The following is a 22,269-nucleotide window of genomic DNA, read 5'->3' as shown; positions in this document are numbered from 1 at the left end:
TCTTGACCACTGAACCAATCTGGTTACCAATAGCTTCAATGAAACTCCTCCTGTAGAACGTAACTGGCAGACCTGGTAAGCGAATTCACATCATGAGACGACTAGGAAAAGCTTGAGAAGACTGGAAATCAACCGACCACTGTTCAACAGTTAAGTAATGAGTAATGACCAAAGATGGTCCAAGGACCTTTCTTCAACACTTTAAGGTAATCTCTCTGGTCATTAAATTTCTCGAGAAAGAAATCATTCTCAATGTCAATGAGTTTAAGAGGATGCGATGGTTTCCAAATACAATAGATTCGATTGTGGAGGGTGTTGTAACCAATACAACGACCAAGGACTTTCACAACAAGCGTTAAATCTATACTTTTGATGGTGAGATTTTGTACTCGTTTTGAGAAATAAATGGTCGGAATACCATCCGAAAGGATGACAGTGATATCTTCATCAAGCAGTTAAGTATCGTCATCATCGAGCTCATGACTCTTGGAAGCGTGAGTGGACTCGCTAGAACCAGTGACGATATCTTTGTATAAGACAATTGTACGGGGGCCGTCGTAATCCATCTGTGTAGGAAGATCAAAAGGATCAACAGTAGGATCTGGAGGGTATTCTCCTCTTCGTTGTTGCTTTATAGTATCGAAATGTTGTCGTTTTGTTTTATCATTCATAGAAAACGTCAATGATCTTCCGTTGAGATAATTTCGTCAAATTTCAAATGAAATATTAGTAAAATCTTTGAAGAAAAAAATTGAATCATCCAATGTACCCTCTAGACCAAAGTCTTAACCACTCTATAGAGACACCTCAGTGTCAAACTCCATTAGAGAGTGTATTCTACCTTAGATTTTACCACCTTATGACATTGTCTCTATGAAAAGAAACAATTATTATACCTCCTCCACAAATCTCATTAAACTATACCTCTTGACTATCATATCCCCGAAATTTCTCAAAATCTCAAAAAATCCACAACCTAAATATTATCGTTAACAAATATAAATCATTTTCCCATTATACATATTTTCCCTTTTTTTACAAAATTAAAAGAAAAGATAAAATATAATAAATAAAGGACATAAATTATCATATAAAAAAATTAAAATACTAAAACATCTCGAATTTTACGGGCAAGAATAAAAAGAATTAAATTCCTAATAAAAACCCCATTTTTCCTTAAAAAAAACCTTTGTAATTGTAGAGTTGTAACCGATGCAAAAATTTTGGCAAGATACTATCAATCCATGGAACCAAAAGTGGGATCCACCCAAGCAATATCTGGTGAGTAGGTCCCACTATCCAAACCCGAACAAAGACCGACCCGACTCGGTCGTGCCACTTCACGGAACTCAAAGAAATCCTAGCTCGACACGTCAAGATAAATCCCACCCCTCTTTTAAATCAAAATCCCATCTCACGCTTAACAACACTCTCTCCTTTCTCTCTGTGGGGTCGCCTCTAAACCTACTGTGAGCTCTCCGATGACTTCTGAAATGGCGTTTCAAAATACTCCGCCACCTCTAAACGGAGCAACTCTAATGGTGACACGGTAGTCGCCGACGAGTCGACTCCCAAGACCCAATTCGCTCTCCCTAATCGCAAAACCGGTTCTTTGAGTTCTAAAGATCGTCACACCAAAGTGAATGGCCGTAGCCGTCGTGTTCGGATGCCGGCGCTTTGTGCAGCTCGGATCTTTCAACTGACTCTAGAACTCGGCCATCGCTCCGATGGTGAGACCATCGAGTGGTTGCTCCGTCAAGCTGAGCCTTCTATCATAGCTGCCACCGGGTCCGGCACCGCTCCTGCAGCCCATGAAATCTCTTGTGCTTCCGGACCCATTACCGCTTCTTCGCCTTCGGAATCTTGTCAACTTCACCAGTGGGGTTGGTAGCGGCGGCGGCGTTGCGGGAATGTATGCCTTGACGGCACCACAGGCGCCGAGTTACCGGTTGGACATGTGCCAACCTCTTGGGTTCCAGTATTCAACTGCTGGAAGAAATGGGTATCAACACATGCCATTTACTGCATTACTGTTGCAGCCGCCGTTGGCGGAGGTGGAGAAAGAGCATCAGGAGGAGGAAGAAGATATTAGGAATCAAGAGTAGAGATCCCAAAGTAAAGCCATTAGCTACATATATAATGTATTATCGGGTAGTATTTTGAATGGTATCCTTTTGGTTGTAAATAAAATGCTGAAAAAGGAGAAAAATGAACCCACCATCGATAAAATCCATGAGCATTTTTCAAAGAATGAGTTCAACCATCGTTGTGCAGACCAAAAATGAATCAATAAAGACAAGCTATTGATAACAGCTGTTTTTATCTTTCACTTTATTTCATGCATGACCAAATTGAACAATGTTTTGTTTCTCTTTACAATACAACTGTTAAGTAGTAGTAGTAGTAGTAGATGCTATGGCATGGAAGCTTGGCTTATCTTTGTTGTGTTAGTTCCCAAAAGTCCACCATTTTTTCTTCCTTGGAACCTCGGCTGAGGGATGATCTGCAACCATGAACACAGCAATGTTTAAGGAATGATTCTTGAACCAGGAACAAGCGAACCTCTTTTTTATTTCAAGTAGGGTTAGAGATTTTTTTTAATAATATAGGGGTGATTATAAGATAATAATATTTGTTAAGAATATTTCTTAGCTACTAATAACGCACACATCTTGACAGACAAACATCTAAGGAGTGTTGTTCTCCCTTTTACCACGAAGGATCAGGGTCGCTCAATGATTATAGGTAGGGCTAGACACTAAACAAAGAGGAAAGGGTCAAATGATCACCTCCTTGGCAATAGATTGAGTTGTAGTGAACTTCGGCCCAAAAACTCAAGAAAATGACTGCATCAGTAACATCAGAACTCGTTAGTCTTACCACATACAGAGTTTATTCATTCATGTTATTATTTCTATAACTATCTTTTTGGTTTTGCAAAACAAATGCAGTTTGGAAACTAAGAAAACAATACATTTGGAAGAAAATAACAACAGGAAAATAAAGAGGTATGCTTGCAGGAGAAGCACAGGGTGGAAATCTTACCGCCTTTCGACTTCCAGAAGTTCGGAAGAATCTCAATGTAACATGTGTCCTTAAAGGAAGTCATGACAATAATTTTCAAACCATACTGCCAAAAAAATGTAAAGTGTTTGCTAGTTTAGACATTGAAAAATGCATGGATCCTTGATCATAAGTGAATCAAAAGAAAAAAGGGCTCTCCACTTGGGAAAAACACATGGTATCATGATATTTACTCTATTTCTTCACTTATTTAGAAACTGAACGAAAATGTTCTTGGAATTACATTCAGGCAACTAAAAAGATATTAAATCGCGTAGGCTAAGAATGAGGAGAAATATCCATTTGCAAGAAATGAACCAATAAACAAAACAAAAATCAACAATCGCAAATAAATTTATGGTTCTTCCAAAGAACGTGTTTGCTAACTTTATAATGCATACCGCATCTGCAGCTGCCTGCAATGTAACGTGATCACCCCACTCGCCGCTCCTGAAATCATTCATAAAGAGTGTTAACATAGATATGCTTTGCCCAAAAGCTCGAAATATAAGTAGCAAGAAAAGAAAAATTAAATACTTTGACATCTTCTTCAAATAGTCAGCATAATCCATGGGGACATATCCTTCATATGCCTCTGGGTTAGATTTAAGCTGGCAAAACAAGCTACTATTAGTTAGCTACAGCAGCACCGATATATTCATTATAGCTTAATAAACAAACTTAATGTTGTGTAAGCCAGCAATTTATTGCGGGACAACAAACCTGATTCACAATTTGCCGTCTCACATATTTGTGATTATCAGGTGTATGATATAATTGATGCGAGAGTGCACGGAACTGAAAAAGCAAAAAAATTGACCATAAATATTACAGCCGAAACGCGGAATTCAAACCAGAAACAAAAGAGAGCACACCTGACAATTGCCATCTCCTTGAACCTTGAGCTCAGCAAAACCGTATAGCTGCAATCTGGATAGAAAAAGAAATATATTAAGCATTAACCTTATGTAGCTGATAAAACCGAATTAACAAGCCAATCAACAACACCTTTCATGAGGGAAAAAACCTAGATGTATTTCTTATTCATGTTGCTCAAAGCCTCAAAATAAATTTTAACTTTTAAGAAATGAGAAAAGGAAAACAATACAAAATAATACCTGCTCAACAACCTTTCATGATCAGACATTGCTTCATCAATTGATGGTATTTCACCATTGATTCTAGGGACATGCTGAAACAAACAGATTTAAATACATCTGAAGAAAATGGGAGAGATGCAGAGTCATATGCATCAATACAGATTAACATCTATTAAAAATTTTAACTCCAAAACAGAACATCACATGTATGACATAAAAGTAAATATTAGAGAAAAATGGAACTTCTAAGGTAAACTTACAGGAATAGGAATCATTTGATTAAACCTCTTGCCTACTTCCTCATCATCGAGTAAATAACCCTCTGTTAGCTCCAAAGAGCCAGAAAAATCCTCTGAATCATTGGGGCTAGAGCAGGAACTATGTGGCACCAAATCGTCAGATTCATCCTGGCCATATTCATAGCCTGCAAGTTGTGTCAAATTAACTACTAAACAACAATAAGCAGATAAATACCTTAAAAGAAATAATAGGCAGGAAAACCTTCGAGCTACCTGAATAATAGTATGTTGTTGATGGAGTATGCCAATCATGGTGTTCACTGGATGATTGTGATTGCTCTTCCCCAGCATGAGAAAATTCTGATGCTTCTGCCACTGCAAGATGTGAGAATTCTTCCTGAAGGGTACGAGCGATGACCTCGTCATTCTCTATCTGGCTGCTTTGTGTATCAGTATGACCTCTATAATAGTGAGTGTGATGATGATAGATGTCTCCAGCATCATGCTGCACCATGTCACTACTATATGCACAATGGTAAAAAGGGTCACCCCCGAGAACCCAATGCACAAAATCTGAATCTTGCTGATACATAGTCATCAACTTCAAGTAATATTCCACTTAAAGAAACCTGATCGCCGCCTGTACAAACAACTCTCAATTAGATTTTTGTTCACGCATGAAAAGTAATTCAATATCCAGAATCCAGGTTCCATGAATGAAGAAACAACTCATATAAACTGCAATTACCCTGGAAAATCAAGGGATCTGCTTCAAGCATCAAATTAAGATACTCCAGAAATATATTCTTATTATGGCAGGTTAGTTTACCAGCCTAGAGAAACATTGATCTTTTAAATAATATTTGTTTTTATAAAAAACTTAATCTTCACTGAAGTTGAGCAATTGATCAAGTTGATTTATGCCTTGTTCAAGAATTGTCAAACTACTTGAAATCAATTACCTACATGACACCATGTTCTTCACTTAACTACTATTATTAATACTAAAAATTGAAAGTTTGTCAAAATAAATCCTTGAAAAAATATAGTTAAAACCAATTAAAATTAGTATAAAAAGAAACTAAAAATGATTTTAATAAACAAATGATGAGTTATCAGTTTACTTCAATCCAAGGATACTTGCTCCTGCATACATTATACCATTACTAAAGTGAGCATCATTCCTTATGAGTTAAGAATCCAGATAACCTAGTCTAAAAGAAGGCAACAAAAGAAGTATAAAAAGATAGTTTTAGCTTTTCAGACTAAACCCTAAATTGGAATCAACTTTATCAAAAGCCAAAACCAATATTAGATTTTAAAGACTAAAGTTTGTTTTAATGGAATTCCATCATACCACAGAATAAGCTCGCCACAGGCATCTAAATTTATTTGAGGAATCAATTGTATTACCTCCTAAAGTTCAATAAAAGGAAAAGGGGAAGAAAACCCTTACTTGTCAACAGTCAAATTAGATAAACCCGATTTCTTTTCTTTTTTACCCCTTTGGCCTAGATTCTCATTCAATCGTAATATCCTCCACATAGAATTTCATTCCCAATAAAATAATGAATCTAATGGCTAAAACTTATGTTGATTCTCTATTTACTCTCTTATCCATGCCTAGACATGTTTTGCATTTCTCCACCAAAACAAAACCATGGAATCAAAAATCCAATTCTTAGCAGGGAAAAGCATACAAAAATTCAATCAAAACCTAAGCTTTAACATTAAGCAACTTCAAAAACAAAAAGGAAAAAACACCCATAATTCAGAAAACAGTAATGAACAGTAACAATCAATCAAAACCCAGAAATGTATGATCATTCCCAAGTCAAATTCAATCAAAACAAGATTAGAAAATATGGAATTTATAAGCACTCACCAAAACCAGAAAAGCTTGAAACCTTGGATTCCAGAGAAGAAACCAAGAAAGAAAGAAAACAATGAAGTTTTGTTGTATTAATGGAGTGCACTAGACACATAAGATAACGATCAAACGTTGAAATGTTTTGAAAACCCAAAAAAAAATAGAATAGAAAAAACCAATAAAACTCACGTACTTGTAGAATAAGCTGTTTCCCGCGGATGCTGATTAAAACCACGATCACGCGTCCGTTGTACACGGACTCCCCTCTTACCGTTGGATCCTCCAAACAAGCGGACATGATTTTTCCTTTTTATTATTACATTTTCAATTTATTTAAATTCTGAGGCGAGTAATTTAGTTTTTGATTGAGAAGAGAATACTATGAAAAGCGAAGGGTTCGACATGAGAAAAGCTAGGAGATCTACGGCTGTAAGTCTAGTCCTATGAAATGACGTTTCTGACCTTGGCATTGAAACAATTTTACCGAATCCGCCATCAGCTTAGGAGTTCCGAAGTATTAATATAATAACAATTTAAACAGCGGCATGAATAATAATAGTCTTGAAAATTGCCGCCACCAAAGAAATAATTAACTTTGGGTGTTGAATTTCATGGTTGGCCTTGGCCTAGGGTACAACAACAGGTCGCAGTGCACATTTAATGACCGTCCAAATTATATGTACCACTTCTCATTTTTAAATCGTCACCAAATTAAGATCCATTCATCCATAGCTGTACTATGCAATATACTATATTTACATAGTATTGTTATTATAATGTAAAACTATGTCTCTTTCATTAGATAATATTTAATGAATAAAATATATAAATAATCTTCTAATTATAGAAGGTTGTTTTATTAAGTATATTAATTATTAAAATTTATAAAATTATCGTTGATTATATGATATCGTCTTTTTTAATCTTTCAACTATTAAAAATTATAAAATAACCACCGACTATTTACATGTTTCAATATCGTCCTTTCTGTTAAGAAATTGACGTCAATATGTGTTGGACGTTAACAATTTGATTATAATATGATAAACTATGATCTTAAATCTGAAACGACTATTATATCTTAGTCAACATGTTAATTTCCAAGTCAGACTATCAATGCTAATTTTCAACTCAAACTATCATCATTTTTTAATGAAAAAAGTGAGTTTGGAACATATGAATAATTGAGGGGTCATTTTAAAACTTTTAATAATCAAGGGAATCAACAAAGTAATATCCTATATTCGGAGAACTATTTTGTAACTTTTAATAGTAAAGGACTCAATAAAGTAATATCCTATAGTTAGGTGACTATTTATATACTTTACTCTATTTTAATATGCATGAACCCATCAAGTACACTCAGTGGTTAAGAAGCAATATTATTCTCCCTTCAGGTCTTGGGTTCAAACAATTACATTGTAAGACATGTGTACGTTCTTTTAACGGATAAGAAAGATTCTGAACATATATTACTCTTATAATCACCTTAATTATTAAAATAAATTAATATGCATTCATACAAAAGATTATCATAGAGCCTTTTCACATCTATGTTCAGAGAGCAGTCTGATACATAGTAGTAAAGGAGACAATATATTGCTCATCTATGTACTTGTGTAAGAAGTTTCACTGCATTGCTATGTCAGTTTCAAGCTACAACCTTTACAACTCTATTGAGGCGTTTTTCAAGTTATACAAGTTACCTGCTGTTAACATGTTCTTATGAGCATTGGAGTCCATGACCAAACAAACTTTTCACTTCTGAAATCTATAGCCCTTCGTTTACGTTCTCTTGAAGTTTCAGTAGAGACATCCTTCAATGGTGGTTCCGGATTTCCGAATCCTGTTGCCTCCACGATCTGGTTCACGATTTTTAACACCTCGCTCATCTTGGGGCTTGACTTTGGGTTTCTGACTAAGCATCTGTTGGCCACAACCGCTAGCCTTTGCGCTGACATGAGTTGGTATTTCCCGTTCAGTCTAAGGTCCAATATCAACTGGAATTTCTTATCAGATAGGTATGGTTTAACCCATTGCAAGAGGTTTTGCTCATTCTTGGGTTTGCTTTTGTCTAAGGGGCGCCTGCCCATAATGAGTTCATAGAGGAAGACCCCATAGCTCCTCAGATCGATCTTAGATGTCAAATGTCCCGTCTGGGTGTATTCAGGAGCCGCATATCCCATTGTTCCAACAACCTATTGAAGATCACCAATTTGATGCATGTAAGGATTGATGAACAAATATTGAAGTACTATCAAGAAATTTTGACTGCACAAACTGAACACTTAACACCTAACAAAGAATTAAAGCCATTTGTTCCTCGAGTGGGTTGAGATTACCCTGACTGTGTTTTCGGTTACCTTGAGATTACCCTGGTTGTGTTTTCGATTACCGAAGGACAACCTTCTTTTATCTTAAAAAGGATGAAGCCATCCATTTGTTTCAGGTATGCTCTGAAGGCAAATACAACAACATCTAAACTAATCCAATAACATTTGATTCATGAAAAATAGAAAATTTTTGGAGGTTTTAACCATTAAGAAACCTACTAGAGATGAAAAGAAAATTCAAAGTGAACACAAAATAAAAGGAACATACCGCTGTTGAGATATGAGATAATCCTTCTGAAGGACCCAACCTAGCTAATCAAAAGTCTGACAGCTTCGCATTCCATTGCTAGTCTAGAAGGATATTAGATGATTTAAAATCCCTGAAGATGATACATGCACCACACGCCCTAAAGCTAAGGATGATGAATTTACTATACCACTTGGCCCTATCACACGAGGTCGGGCCAAACTTCTTAAAGACAAGCTTCAAATCGTAGTTCAAACATTCATCCGTAAGGGTCTAATGCATAAGATTTACAACAACATTTTGAAGTGGATCCAGTTGTTATCCGGTCGACATGTCTTATGGAGATACAACCTTCTGTCTCTTAGCTTTCTAACGGTTCTTGAATCGCATCAATATGATATCGGGAACTCAAAATACGTTCATTTTAGTGAAGATAACGCATGCAGAAATTCATATACGAGATTAATACGTGATTTTGTAAATATTACGAATTTTTAATATTTATATTGATTATTTGTGATATAATTTAATATTGGATGATGCATTATCTTTTAAGATTAGATTTATTATTCTATTAGGAATTAAGGTTGAGTTAAAACATTATTTTTAGTTATTATTTTATTAAGAATTAGAGTTAAGACATGTTTAGTTTGTTATTATTTTATTCATTAGTTATTTAGGACCTTTAGAACTCACCCTATATAAAGGAGGCTTCGTTCAACTTTGTAAATCAGATTTCTTTGATTAATAATACAATGAGAGTTCATTTTTGCAAGTGTTGATTGCCTTGTGCCTTCGAAGCTTCTTCTCCTGGAGTTCTTTCAAGTTCTTGTGAGGGAGATTAATCTTCACACTCTAATTGCCTTTTCATCGCGACTAGAAGGGTTAGTTAGAGTCATATTATTGTGTTTGCCTTTTCATTGCGACTAGGAGGGCTCGATAGGACATTATCCATCTATTTTCCACAAATCCATCCTCACCATCATCACCTTAGCCATCCACCTTCACAAGGGAGATCTTTTGATTTCTTGATTATCATACTTTATTTTTAAGTTCTTTATCTTTTGTTTATATTATTCTAATATTACTTTTTACCTTGTTTCCAATACCTAAAAGAAACCCTAAGAACCCTACCTGCCACCGCCACCTTCACTTATTCATTCCCCATTGTTCTTCATCGAGTCTAGAACTTTCTAGGTTTGATTCGTCAACAAGAGCAACGTTCATTAATCCACCATCACTTCCCTGTTAATTGGTATCACATTTGGTCCGATTCTTGGAAAGAAGCAAGCAATCTTGCTTGTTCTTACACACAAAACCTTCAAGGTACCCTAACGGAGCTAGTTCACAAAAGATTCATCATTTCAGGTTCTTTTTATTTAATTTTAATTTAGATTCAAATTCTTCTTGTTAGTTTGTTGTTTTTAAAAAAAGGCCGAAAAAAGAAAAAATCACAAAAATTCAAAAATTGCAAATGAATGAATTTTGGGTTATTTTCTTCAGATATCATATTCATCCTAAGATTAATCTCCAGTACAAAAGTCACCCAAATCGGAGTTCATTAGAGCCTTCAAATACATCGTTCAAGTTTCATCGGTAGATTCAATCTAGAATCTTGTCGAATTTCTTGAAAATTATACATGAGGAATTTCGTGGTAAAAATATCCATATTGAATTGAAATATATTGAAGATCATTCACAAAAATCAAAATTTTTGGAGATCAATAACACCTTCGAACAAAGCGATCGCGAAAAGTAGACTGTTTGAGGACCCACTGTTCAACAGAGTCTACTGGATACTACTGAAGATATTTGGTTCTGAAAAGTTACAGGTGGTTTCTACACACATCAAACGACATTCAAGAATTTTTCCAAAATTTTTGGGCACTGGTAACCCACTCAAAAACGTTGCTCAAGTTGACCCAACGTTTTCTAGGTTTCTGGTTTTGTTTTTTTTTTCTTTGACTCTTAGTGATTTAGGTTCATTTGTTTTCCTTTTTATTGTTATTTTACATTATCTAACACATTATCCTCCTTGTGTTTGTAGGACTAAAGAGTTTGCATATTTCTTCCTTCGTTGCATTCTCATTCTTTTGGAGTCTAACCCTTGTTTGGTCTTTTAGAGCTTTTAGGTTTTCTTATCGCCTTTGCTAATAATCAAACTCCGATACGAACTGTGGAAGACTACTTGTTAAAATGAGTTTTAAAGAGTACAAGATCGGCTTACTTGCCTCTCGCTGTGTTACTTTCTTGGAGTGACTTGTAAGGTTTCTATCTTTGTTGAATTTTCTTTCTTTTATTTTTATTTTACTTTAAAATTTTCTTTTGAGTGTTATGATTACAGGATGGGCGACAATAACAACAAGACACTTACAACTATCTTAGTCGTACTTGAACTACTCACAACTCAATTTGAAACAAGTTTTGATCAACTTAGCAATGCTGTGAGAGAACGACAAGAACTACAACTGGATCTACCAAACCAAAATCCAAGACCAAACAATGTTGAACTTTTGGCCCCTAGGCAAGAACAACCACATTTTTAAGCACCCGAACTCTTTGCAAAACCAAAGTTCATGATCCCGTCTTTCAAAGGAGACTACAATCCGGACAAGTACATCGATTGGGAAGGAAAAGTTGATCTCATGTTCGCATACCATGACTACCCCCAAACTGAACAAGTTCCCCTCATCACCTTGGAATTCGAAGGATATACTCACACTTGGTGGATACAAACAAGGAAAAAATCGATAACTTCCAAATTCAACCAATCACTTATTGGACTGACCTCAAACAAGTCATAAGGAACCGATTCCTACTGATACATTATACACGAGAAGTTCAACAATGACTACACCAACTTTGACAAGGTAGAAGTTCAGTTGAAGATTACTACAAGGAGATGCAATCCTTACTCAATAGAGCTAACATAACCGAAGAAGAAGATGACACTGTGTCAAGATTCATCTTTGGCTTAAACTCAAACATCATTGATCTTCTTGACCTCCATGGGTATGAAAACCTTGAAGATACACTAAAGAAGGCAATGACAATCGAAGTACAAATCCAAAGGAGGTTCTGATTCAAAGAACATTACCAAGGTACTTTATTCTCTTACCAAGGTAATCCTTGAAATCCTTCCTCACCTTTTACTCCATCTTTTCAAAAAAAGTCGAGAGATGACAAACCCGACAAGGAGAAACAACGACCAGCAAAGAATGACATACTTTCAGCCCCTAAAGACGACACCAGAGCAAGAGACATCAAGTGTTTTAAATTCTTAGGAAGAGGCCATATCAGTTGCAATTGTCCAAACACGAAGATCCTAACCATACTAGGTGATAGATCTTACAATTCTGATTTCGATGACGACATCCCCGACATTCCAGTACATGCTGAAGCCAAAGAAGATAGTGATGACTATGGAAGCAATGAGTAAAATGACACATTCTTTGTGATCCGTCATAACTTGAACATCCAAGCATCCGACGAGTCTGACATACAAAGTTCCAACATCTTCCACACACGCTGCCAAATCAAAGAACAACCATTTTCCATCATCATTGACAATGGTAGTTGTGTCAATGTCATTAGCTCCAATGTTGTTGAATCACTAAAACTTTCTTACCAATGACATCCGAAACCTTATTGCTTGCAATGTCTTAATGAGAATGCCAGGATGAAGGTGGTTAAACAATGCCTCGTTACTATCAAGATGGGAAAGTATTGTGACGACGTATGGTGTGATGTAATTCTGATGCAAGCAATTCACATCCTCTTAGGACATCATTGGCAATACAACAACGACGTCACATATTATGGTCGAAAGAACACTTACACAATTCCAATAAAATGTAAACCATTCTGACTTAACCCTCTACCTCCCCCCAAAGAGATTCTCATAGATCAACAACGAATTTGCAAGGAGATTGGGAACTTGAAACAAAAGGAAAAAGAGGTCACAACTGATAAAAGCCAAACAAATGACCCACGGGTAGTGAGTGACCCTCAATATGAAAATAAAATAGTGTCTCAAAACATTTATGCGAGTGCAAAAGATAGGAGAGAGATCATTTTTCAAAATAAGTCGTGCATTCTAGTCTGTTTCAAGGACTCCGTTTTATCAACTATCACTAACATCACAGATTTTCCTAGTGTATTTTATTCTATATTGCAAGATTTTCAAGATGTCTTAAGCAACCCACCGGATGGTTTACCACCTACAAGAGAATCGATCATCAAATTGACATCAGTCATACCAACCCACCCCGATTACCGATGTAATCCTGAGGAAACGTGTAACACCCCAACCCATATCCGACCCGGATATGAGTCCGAGGTGTCACATTGACTTTTCAAAATTCTATTCTTTACAAATCCACCAAATCTTAAATTCATCTTTTGAGAAAATGCATACTTTACATTAATAAATACCATCACATTTGTCTTACAAACCAATCAGAGCATATTCAATTCAAATCTTGTAATTACATGCCAACTAAATTCTATAAAACAAAATACATATAATATATAATATGTTTCTGATCCGATATTCGTAAGGAAAATGTTGACCTGTCTTACTTCTCTTAGCATCTTTTCTCGCTTCTGTAACCTGCGTGTGGAACAATCACACGCTAAGTCTATGACTTAGTGAGGCATTAAACTTATAAAAGAACTCTAACTATATAAACATGCATGAACATATCCTCTAATGATGCTACATCAAAACAATACCACCTTATATACAATGTAATATACACATATACATATCACACTACTTCTATCTCTAACTTTATTTCACTATCAATATTTTATCATTTATATTTATTCTTTTAATCAACATATGATTCATTTAACCAATCAATACACATATCATCATACAAATCATATAACATCATTCATATCACAAAAGCATATACATTACATGTGATATATTCATTGTTATCTCTTTGTTAGCCTATGTACATATGTGAGAACTATAGATATGTGAGTCTATTGAGGTTGTGCACTATGCTATCACCACAGCTCATATGGGTTCCCACTAGGGCATATGAAATTTGTCCCGAAAGACCATTGTATATGTCCCGAAGGACCATTGTATATGTCCCGAAGGACCACTGTATATGTCCCGAATGACCACTATATATCCCTCGACTCTTGGCATGCCAACTATATCTCTATATCTCTATACACATAACATGGGCATTAGCAATATATCAATTCACATATTCATATAATCATATAGTTCACTTTCACCTATTTCTTATCTCTTGTGACCATATAATCACATAACTTTGTATCATATTCCACATATTCATATCACATAGCTCATGTCACTTGCATGGTTTCACATAAATATATATCATATCTTGTTCACATATATTTCTCATATAACCCATATTATATGATTCATATCTTATTCTTATATCATCATGTATATCATCTATGTTCGTTCACTTAATCTCTTATATTCATATATCACATATGCATATTATTCATTATGTAAACATATATTCATATAACTTATGTAAACATACAACAACATATAATTCATAACAAATACATGTTCATGTTCATGAATTTATGCATAACATTATAGGAAATAGACTTGTTGCAAGTCTTATTTCCATTTAATATCATATACGATCTAATATGCACTCACATTTGCCTCACTTGTTATCAATTACTCCTATGGCTTACTTTCTCTTCTGGATCAATTCTAACCTTTCAATCATTTCAGAACTTGCTCTCGATTGGTATCTACATAGTAATACATGAATCCATATCAATATTCTAATCATTCATTTCTTAAACTAAAAGAAAGGCTACTTCCAATTTCCCTTTGAAGTGCATCGGTGCACTCTTTAGTGCATCGGTGCACTCTTTAGTGCATCGGTACATTCCTTAGTATGTGTATCGATGCACTAACTATACATCGATACACAAACTGCATTCGATGTTTCCATTTTTAAGGGGTGCATCGATACACACTGAATAATTTCTGAAAAATTACCCTTGATGCATCGGTACATGTTGAATGTGTATCGATGCACAGTAGCCCAGAATTCATATTTAAACCCGAAAAATTCATTCTTTTCAACTTTAATTCTTCATGTTCTATCCCCTTTTCATATACTAAACTCAAATACACATACTTAAGCCCATTTGAACTCATTTATCACCCCTTTAAATCTCAAAATCCTATCTTCCATATGTAATTCAAGAATTACACCAAGTTTGTAACATGTTCTAAATCCAATTCTATCACTTCATATCTCTTATTTAGATTGATGACAAGTCAAATTTAACTTCCAATTCTATTTATGAACTTTATTCCAAGTTTTCATTCAAGAGCTCCTAATCTTTAATCTTTCATAACTCTATCATCCTTTATTTTTAAGATAATTTAAGCTTTCCTTAAGCTTAATTATCATCCAATAATCATAAACCAACTTTAATTTCAACAAATAATCAACTAACCACAAAACTTACCTTTGCTATGGTGACTCACGGCTGAAGAAGAAGAGAACTCTGGAAGTTTGTTTTACCTTCTTTTCTCTTCCACGTGGGCTTCCTTATATTATAAAGGAAAATAAAAATCATTCATGTCAAATGACCATTTTGCCCTTTACTTCATCTAATAATTACTAACAATGATGCATAAAATATCTTCAAGTAAGTCATTGAACTATTCAATTATCCTACTTTAATCACCAATTTCTAAAAAATTTTAATCTAGTCACTAACCCGGTATTGAGGATGTTACAAAACGAATGAATTGAAATGAAAAATAGATTCATTGTTACAAAAAGGGCACATCCGTGAGAGTCTTAGTCCTTGTGTGGTCCCCATCATCCTAGTTCCAATGAAAGATGACACATTCCAAATGTGTGTAGATTGTCGACCTATCAATCGGATAAAAATCAAGTATAGGAATCCTATTCCAAGCCTAGATGATATGTTGGATGAACTACATCAAGTATCTTCACCAAAATTGACTTGAAGAGTGGTTACCATCAAATTTGAATGAAAGAATGTGACGAATGGAAAACAACATTCAAGACAAAGTTCGGCATGTATGAATGGCTTGTTATGCCCTTTGAACTCACAAGCGCTCCAAGCACCTTCATGAGATTGATGAATCACGTCCTTGAGGAATTTATAGGTAAATTTGTTGTCGTTTACTTTGATGACATTCTTATATACTCGTCTTCTCTTGACTCTCATGTCATTCACGTTCGAATGGTTCTTGAAGTTATTCGACGAGAATATTTATATGCTAACATGGACAAGTGCGTGTTTTGCAATGATAAGCTTATATTTTTAGGCTTTATAGTTAGTGCACAGGGTATCCATGTAGATAAAGAAAATGTCAAGGCAATTCAAGAATGGCCCACTACTTCCATCACCGAGGCAATATCTTTTCATGGTTTTGCAAGTTTCTATCGTCGCCTTGTCAAAGATTTCTCAGCCATTGCTGCACCATTAACCGAGATCATCAAAAAGTTGGTTAAATTCAAATAGGGACCGATACAACAAGAATCTTTTAAACTTCTTAAAGATAAGTTTTGTTCTGCCCCTATTCTTCATCTTCCCAATTTTTATAACACCTTTGAGCAAGAATGTGATGCTTCAGGCATAGGCATTGGTGTCGGCCTCATGCAAGAAAGACAACATATCGCTTACTTTAATGAAAAGTTAAAAGGTGCATAATTGAACTACTCCACCTACGACAAGGAACTTCTTGCACTCGTCCAAGCACTCGAGGTGTGCTAACACTATCTTCTCCCTAAAGAGTTTGTCATTCACACTGACCATGAAACACTCAAATGGTTAAATGGATAAGGTAAGTTAAACAAACCACATGCTCGATGGGTTGATTTCATTGAATATTTTTTTACATCGTCAAATACAACCAAGGGAAAGATAACATCGTAGCTGATGCATTATCTCGACGATACACGCTTATCACTCAAATGCATGCTACTGTTCTGGGTTTTGCACATATCAAAGAACTTTATCCTAACGATCCAGATTTTTATGAGATTTATACACAATGTTTAAAAGGTGTTTTTAACAAGTTTTATCTTGTTGATGGCTTTCTTTTTCGCATGAACATGTTGTGCAAACCACAAGGCTCTTTACAAGAGTTATTGATTCACGAGTCACATGCCGGAGGACTCGTGGGACACTTTGGTGGTCACAAAACACTCGATATGGTTATGGAACACTTCTTTTGGCCATGCGCAAAACAGTGAAAAATATTTTTGCATCATGCATCACGTGCAAACAAGAAAAGCCAAAGGTAAATCCTAATGGATTGTACATGCCTTTTCCGATTTCTTCTTCTCCTTGGATCGATTTATCGATGGATTTTATACTTGGCTTACCCCGCACTAAGAAAAGGCGAGATAGTATTATTGTGGTTGTGGGCATATTCTAAAAGATGGCATACTTCTTTCCTTTCCATAAAACGGATGATGCCAAACACGTTGCTAATTTATTCTTCTGAGAAATAGTCCGCCTTCATGGCATTCCTCGCACCATTGTGTATGATCGTGACACTAATTTCATAAGCCACTTTTGTAAGGTATTATGGGGTAAGATTGTCATAAACTTCTCTATTCCACCGCTTTTCATCCTCAAACCGATGGACAAACTGAAGTAATAAATCAGTTTCTAGGATCTTTGCTAAGAACTATGGTAGGTAAGAATACTCGTAAATAGGAAGAATATTACCTTTTGTTGAGTTTGTTTATAACCGATCCATTCACTCCATAACAGATCAGGCTGCAAGTTTAGATGGTGAAAAAAGGTTTCCCTTGTGAAAGACATTCATGCGAAAGTCAAACTCAAGATGGAGAAAACCTATGAGGCAATTGCAAACCGAGTTAACAAGGGCCGATGACATGTCACCTTTGAACCAGGAGATTGGGTTTGGGTTCACATGAGAAAATAGTGGTTCCTAACACAAAGGAAATCGAATCTAGACCCACGAGGCAATAGACCATTCCATGTCCTTGACAATGCCTACCGCATTAATCTTCCCAGTGAGTATAACGTGAGTGCATCCTTTAATGTTTCTGACTTGTCTCCTTTTGATATTTCAAATTCGTGGATGAATCCTTTTAAGGAAGGGGATATGATACATGCACCACACGCCCCAAAGCTAAGGATGATGAATTTACTATACCATTTGGCCTTATCACACGAGGTCGAACCAAACTTCTTAAAGACAAGCTTCAAATCGCAGTTCAAGCATTCATCCATAAGGGCCTAATAGCAGCAGATTTACAATAACTTTTGAAGGGATCCAGTTTTTATCTGGTCGACATGTCTTCTGGAGATACAACCATCTATCTCTTTTCTTTCCAAAGGTTCTTGAATCACATCAATCCCATATCGATAACTCAAGATACGTTCATTTTAGTGAAGATAACACATGCAGAAATTCCTAAATCGGGCCACTCGGTGGATAAAAGAAAGATCAGGATATATTTCTCACCTAATACCCCTCCTAATGAAAAACATGCCATTTGTGATCACTTGGGATTTCATATACTTGATGAGATGGACACATACTTGGGTACTCTGGTACGACATCGAGGCTAACATTCTAGATTGTATTCAACCATCTTGGACATGATCCAGGTAAAGCTCCACAATTGGTCTTCTTCTGCTCTTTCATTCGCTGGGAGGATCACCCTGGCCAAGGCTATTTTATCGGTAATCCTGACATACTTCATGTAGTCCTGTTTATTACCAATTCATATCTACAATAGTATTGAACAACTAATCTGAAATTTCATCTGGAAATCAAGCGACAAAGAAAAAATTATACTTCTTTTCAAATGGAGCATTGTTTGCCAACCTTTCAAGAATGATAGTTTGGGATTAAATGAACAACAGTTGCATAATACGACCCTTATTTGGAAAATTTACAATACCATAGTCACGTCTCCACTAACCCTTTAGATCAAAGTCATGTGTGAGAAATACTCGATTCTAGACTTAGTACCCTATTCTCTCCACCGATCTTCTTATTCCCCGCTTCGGAGATCCATCTCCAATATCTGGCCACAATTATATGCTAACCTCTATTGGTCATTAGGTAGTGGTGAATCCACGCGTGTTTGGCATGATAAATGGGTCGTGTATCTTTGACCCCTTCATATTTGTAGGGGATTTGAATTAGTAGAGGCAAATGATGTCTTAGTCTCGAATTTTGTGGATGCAAATGGCAGTTGGGATTGGTCTTGCATCTCTCCACTCCTGGATGCAAATGTCATCTACTATATTTGGAATGTACCTCCATGAATGCTTTCCTTGGTGTTGACCGTTGTCACTGGCCACAGAGCGCTCAAGGTATCTTCTCGGTTAGCAGTGCCTAAAAAGTTCTTGCACATGAATCATGGGATATTGAAAAAACAAACTGGTATTGATTCGAAAGCAAGATATCCCTGAAAGGCTGAGAATACTTCTTTGGCTTGTATATCAACAAAATCCTATCCAATATCAATCGATGCAAATAGGGTTTAGCCATGACCATCTTTAATATATTTGTGGCTCTTCTGAGGAAACCATCATCCACATTATTCATGATTGTTCTTTTATCTGGGCTCTATGGTCTTCCATCGTTCATCCCAGTAGCATCCTAAGGTTTTTTTCTTTGTCTATCAATGAATGGATCATGGTTAATTTTTCTTCAACTGCAACCATTTATTTTGTCGGTGCATCCCTCCCATGGAACATAATCTTCGTGTATTTTCCCTGGTATGCTTAGAAACATCACACTAGTAAAGAGTTCCATCATGAGATCCAATCTATTTACTCCTTACTGCACCAAAGTTATGGTGTGTCTTTGCGTTGTTGTACATCCAAGAGATAGTGAGGTTGCATGGAGTTCCTACCTTGATCATATCCGAAAGAGATCCACATTTCACCTCTCGATTCTGGAAGGCCCTAAATGAAGCTTTGGGTACCAAGCTACACTTTAGCACCGTCTTCCATCCTTAGATAGACAAACAATTCGAATGTATTATCCATATATTGGAAGACATGCTTAGATACAATGCCTTAGATCTTGAGGGCAGTTGGGAAGATCACTTGCCATTGATGGAGTTCACATACAATAAATGCTAATCAGGCAAGCATCCAGATGGTTCCGTATAAAGCTCTAAATGAGCATAATTGCATAACTCTATTGTGTTAGAAAAAGCTCAGTGAGGTAAGATCGTAGGCCTCGATTTAATATGAGAAATCGAGGAAAAAGTTTAGTTGATTCAGAGACGGTTGAAAAAGGTTTCTAAAAGACAGATGTTGCATGTTGACCTGAAGCATAAGGATATAGAGTTCGTAGTAGAAGACAAGGTGTTTCTCAAGGTCTTCCCATAGAAAAATGTGTTTCAATTTGGGCGCAAGGGGTAAATTAACTCTATGATTTATAGGACTCAATGAAATATTGGAGAGAGTTGGGATAGTTGTTTATCGATTGGATTTTCCTCCAGAATTAGAGCGTATCCACAACTTGTTTCATGTGTCCATATTACAGAGATATTTATCTCATCCATCCCACATCATATCACTATAGAAGATTGAGGTGACTCAAGACATGGCCTATAAAAAAGAACTGATCAGGATCCTAGCTAGAGACTTCAAGTAATTGAGAAGCAATAGAATTCCATTAGTGAAAGTTTTGTGGAGAAACCATGGTACAGAGGAAGCGACTTGGGAAGTCGAGGAATATATGCAACTTCAATATCCTCATCTCTTCTATTAAGGTAAATTTCGAGGATAAAATTTCTTCCTAGGAAGGGAGAGTTGTAACTTCCCAAATTTTGAGTTAAGAGATCTGGGTTTTTCCATCAGGCTTTAAAATAAAATTCCCTTAGCTTGTGAAAGGCTTGATCCAAATGGGTTTTAGTTTAAGCTTAGAATGAGCCCAATCGGAGTTAAAAAGCATGCCTTTAATCATTGACCAATAGAATGAGGACTAAATGAGTAAATAACCCATTTATTCAAAACAAGGCTAAATTCCCATTAATTGGGATTATATCACCATCTTTTTCCCATCTTTTTTCCTTACAAAAGCTTATATTCTTCATCTCTTCCTTCTCACCTTCTCCTCACTAAGTCAAGGCGACGGTTCAAGATTTTTATTTTTGTAAGACTAATTCAGAATTCTAAGGTAAGAATCATAAACTACTCCTCCTAAGCTTCAAATCAAGCTCTCATTTGCAAGGTTTGGGTGTATCAACCAAAAACGGGTTTTAGTGGAAATTATAGAACATTGGGATTTTAGTTCGTTTTGGGAGAATTAGTTTTTAGAAAATGTTTCTAGCATCACCCTAAGTCCCTAAATGAGTTAACAACTCATTTTCATTGTTGTGATTAGCGAAAGAGGAAGGAGAGAGCTCTAAGGCAAGGAGCAAGGAAAAGCTAGTCTTTGGGTGAGTTAAGGACATTTTCAATAGCTAAGCAGCAAGGTAACACATTTTTAACTTGTTCATACCACATGTAGATCATTATATGTGCATAAATGGTTAGTTAAGTTCATGAAACATGCTAGAGTAACCCATGGTAAGTTATATGTTTGATTTTTGTAAGCATGAAAGATGACTCCTTTTGACCTCTAAGACCTTAAAAAGACTATGATAACATTTTTTGGCCTTAGGGAAATGAATGAGTGAGTTTGGGATACATTTTGTGCCTAAAACAGGGCATTTCAGGTCGTCAATATCGGTACTTGAAGAACAGTATTGATATTATTCTTTGTGCAGTGTAAAGACAAGGGTAATTTGTGAGGGTAGTATCGATACTTGTGGTCTGGTCTCGATACTCAAAGGGTGGTATCGATACCGATGGCAAGTTTAGGATTCTAGTAGCTAATTTTGGTACCGATGCTCATGGGAGTATCGATACCAATGGTAGAGTATCAATACTCCCATTACGAGTATCGATACCGAGTTATTTTTCAAAACATCGAAGCTAATTTTGGTATTGATACTCACCCTGAGTATCGATACCCAAGGGTCAATATCGATATTGTTGGCATTGTATCGATACCATTATCATGTATTGGGAAATTTGTGTTCATTTGGTTTGGGTATTTAGATTTAGGGGCTTGAGGTCGAATAAACTTTATGTACTCGAAAACAAGTGAAAACAACTACAATAACTAATTTACACCTAGAAATTAAGCAAGTTTGGATTACATAAGATTGGCCTTTGTGTGACGCTTTGGAAAAGGGTTAGGGCACCTGAGTTACTCTTGCATTATGACGATCATCCTTTATGTGAAATATTTGGATATTGTTTGACCAAGTACACATCCGATGCACGTAAAATTTCGGATCGTACCTAATACTCGAGAGCCTATATGGGCCCGAGATGTGAGTTTCTGATGCACGTAAAATTT

At 36.0% G+C, this 22,269-nt stretch overlaps 2 protein-coding genes and 1 pseudogene across 2 annotated transcripts; 1 reads left to right on the top strand and 2 right to left on the bottom strand.

Moving 5' to 3' along the window:
- The first annotated feature begins 1,510 nt into the window (after positions 1-1,510).
- On the top strand, positions 1,511-2,235 carry LOC120214210 (annotated as a pseudogene).
- Positions 2,236-2,303: 68 nt separating this feature from the next.
- LOC120214209 (OVARIAN TUMOR DOMAIN-containing deubiquitinating enzyme 10-like) lies at positions 2,304-6,386 on the bottom strand. Its single transcript, XM_039212157.1, has 11 exons — positions 6,288-6,386; positions 4,676-5,042; positions 4,424-4,587; positions 4,182-4,255; positions 3,939-3,993; positions 3,787-3,861; positions 3,601-3,674; positions 3,465-3,513; positions 3,046-3,130; positions 2,790-2,846; positions 2,304-2,503 (listed from the first exon to the last, which is right to left on the bottom strand). Exons 2-11 carry the CDS (start codon positions 4,998-5,000, stop codon positions 2,448-2,450), a joined length of 1,014 nt encoding a protein of 337 aa, XP_039068088.1. The 5' UTR covers positions 5,001-5,042; positions 6,288-6,386; the 3' UTR covers positions 2,304-2,447.
- A 1,598-nt stretch (positions 6,387-7,984) lies between these two features.
- On the bottom strand, positions 7,985-8,458 carry LOC120214212 (serine/threonine-protein kinase PCRK1-like). The gene has a single exon (XM_039212159.1). The coding sequence runs from the start codon at positions 8,456-8,458 to the stop codon at positions 7,985-7,987; it is 474 nt and encodes a 157-aa protein (XP_039068090.1).
- Between the last annotated feature and the right edge of the window lie 13,811 nt (positions 8,459-22,269).

The sequence above is a fragment of the Hibiscus syriacus genome, unplaced genomic scaffold (assembly GCF_006381635.1).
Source record: "Hibiscus syriacus cultivar Baekdansim isolate YM2019G1 unplaced genomic scaffold, ASM638163v2 tig00110055_pilon, whole genome shotgun sequence".
Lineage (NCBI taxonomy): Eukaryota > Viridiplantae > Streptophyta > Magnoliopsida > Malvales > Malvaceae > Hibiscus > Hibiscus syriacus.
This window is presented reverse-complemented; position numbering and strand designations above follow the sequence as displayed.

Coding starts and splice junctions, on each gene's coding strand:
- LOC120214209 (XM_039212157.1), bottom strand. CDS start 5,000: ATGACTATGTATCAGCAAGATTCAGATTTTGTGCATTGGGTTCTCGGG. Junction 3,514..3,600: donor TATTTGAAGAAGATGTCAAA/GTATTTAATTTT, acceptor GAATGATTTCAG/GAGCGGCGAGTGGGGTGATC. Junction 3,131..3,464: donor TGCAGGCAGCTGCAGATGCG/GTATGCATTATA, acceptor TTTTTTTGGCAG/TATGGTTTGAAAATTATTGT.
- LOC120214212 (XM_039212159.1), bottom strand. CDS start 8,458: ATGGGATATGCGGCTCCTGAATACACCCAGACGGGACATTTGACATCT.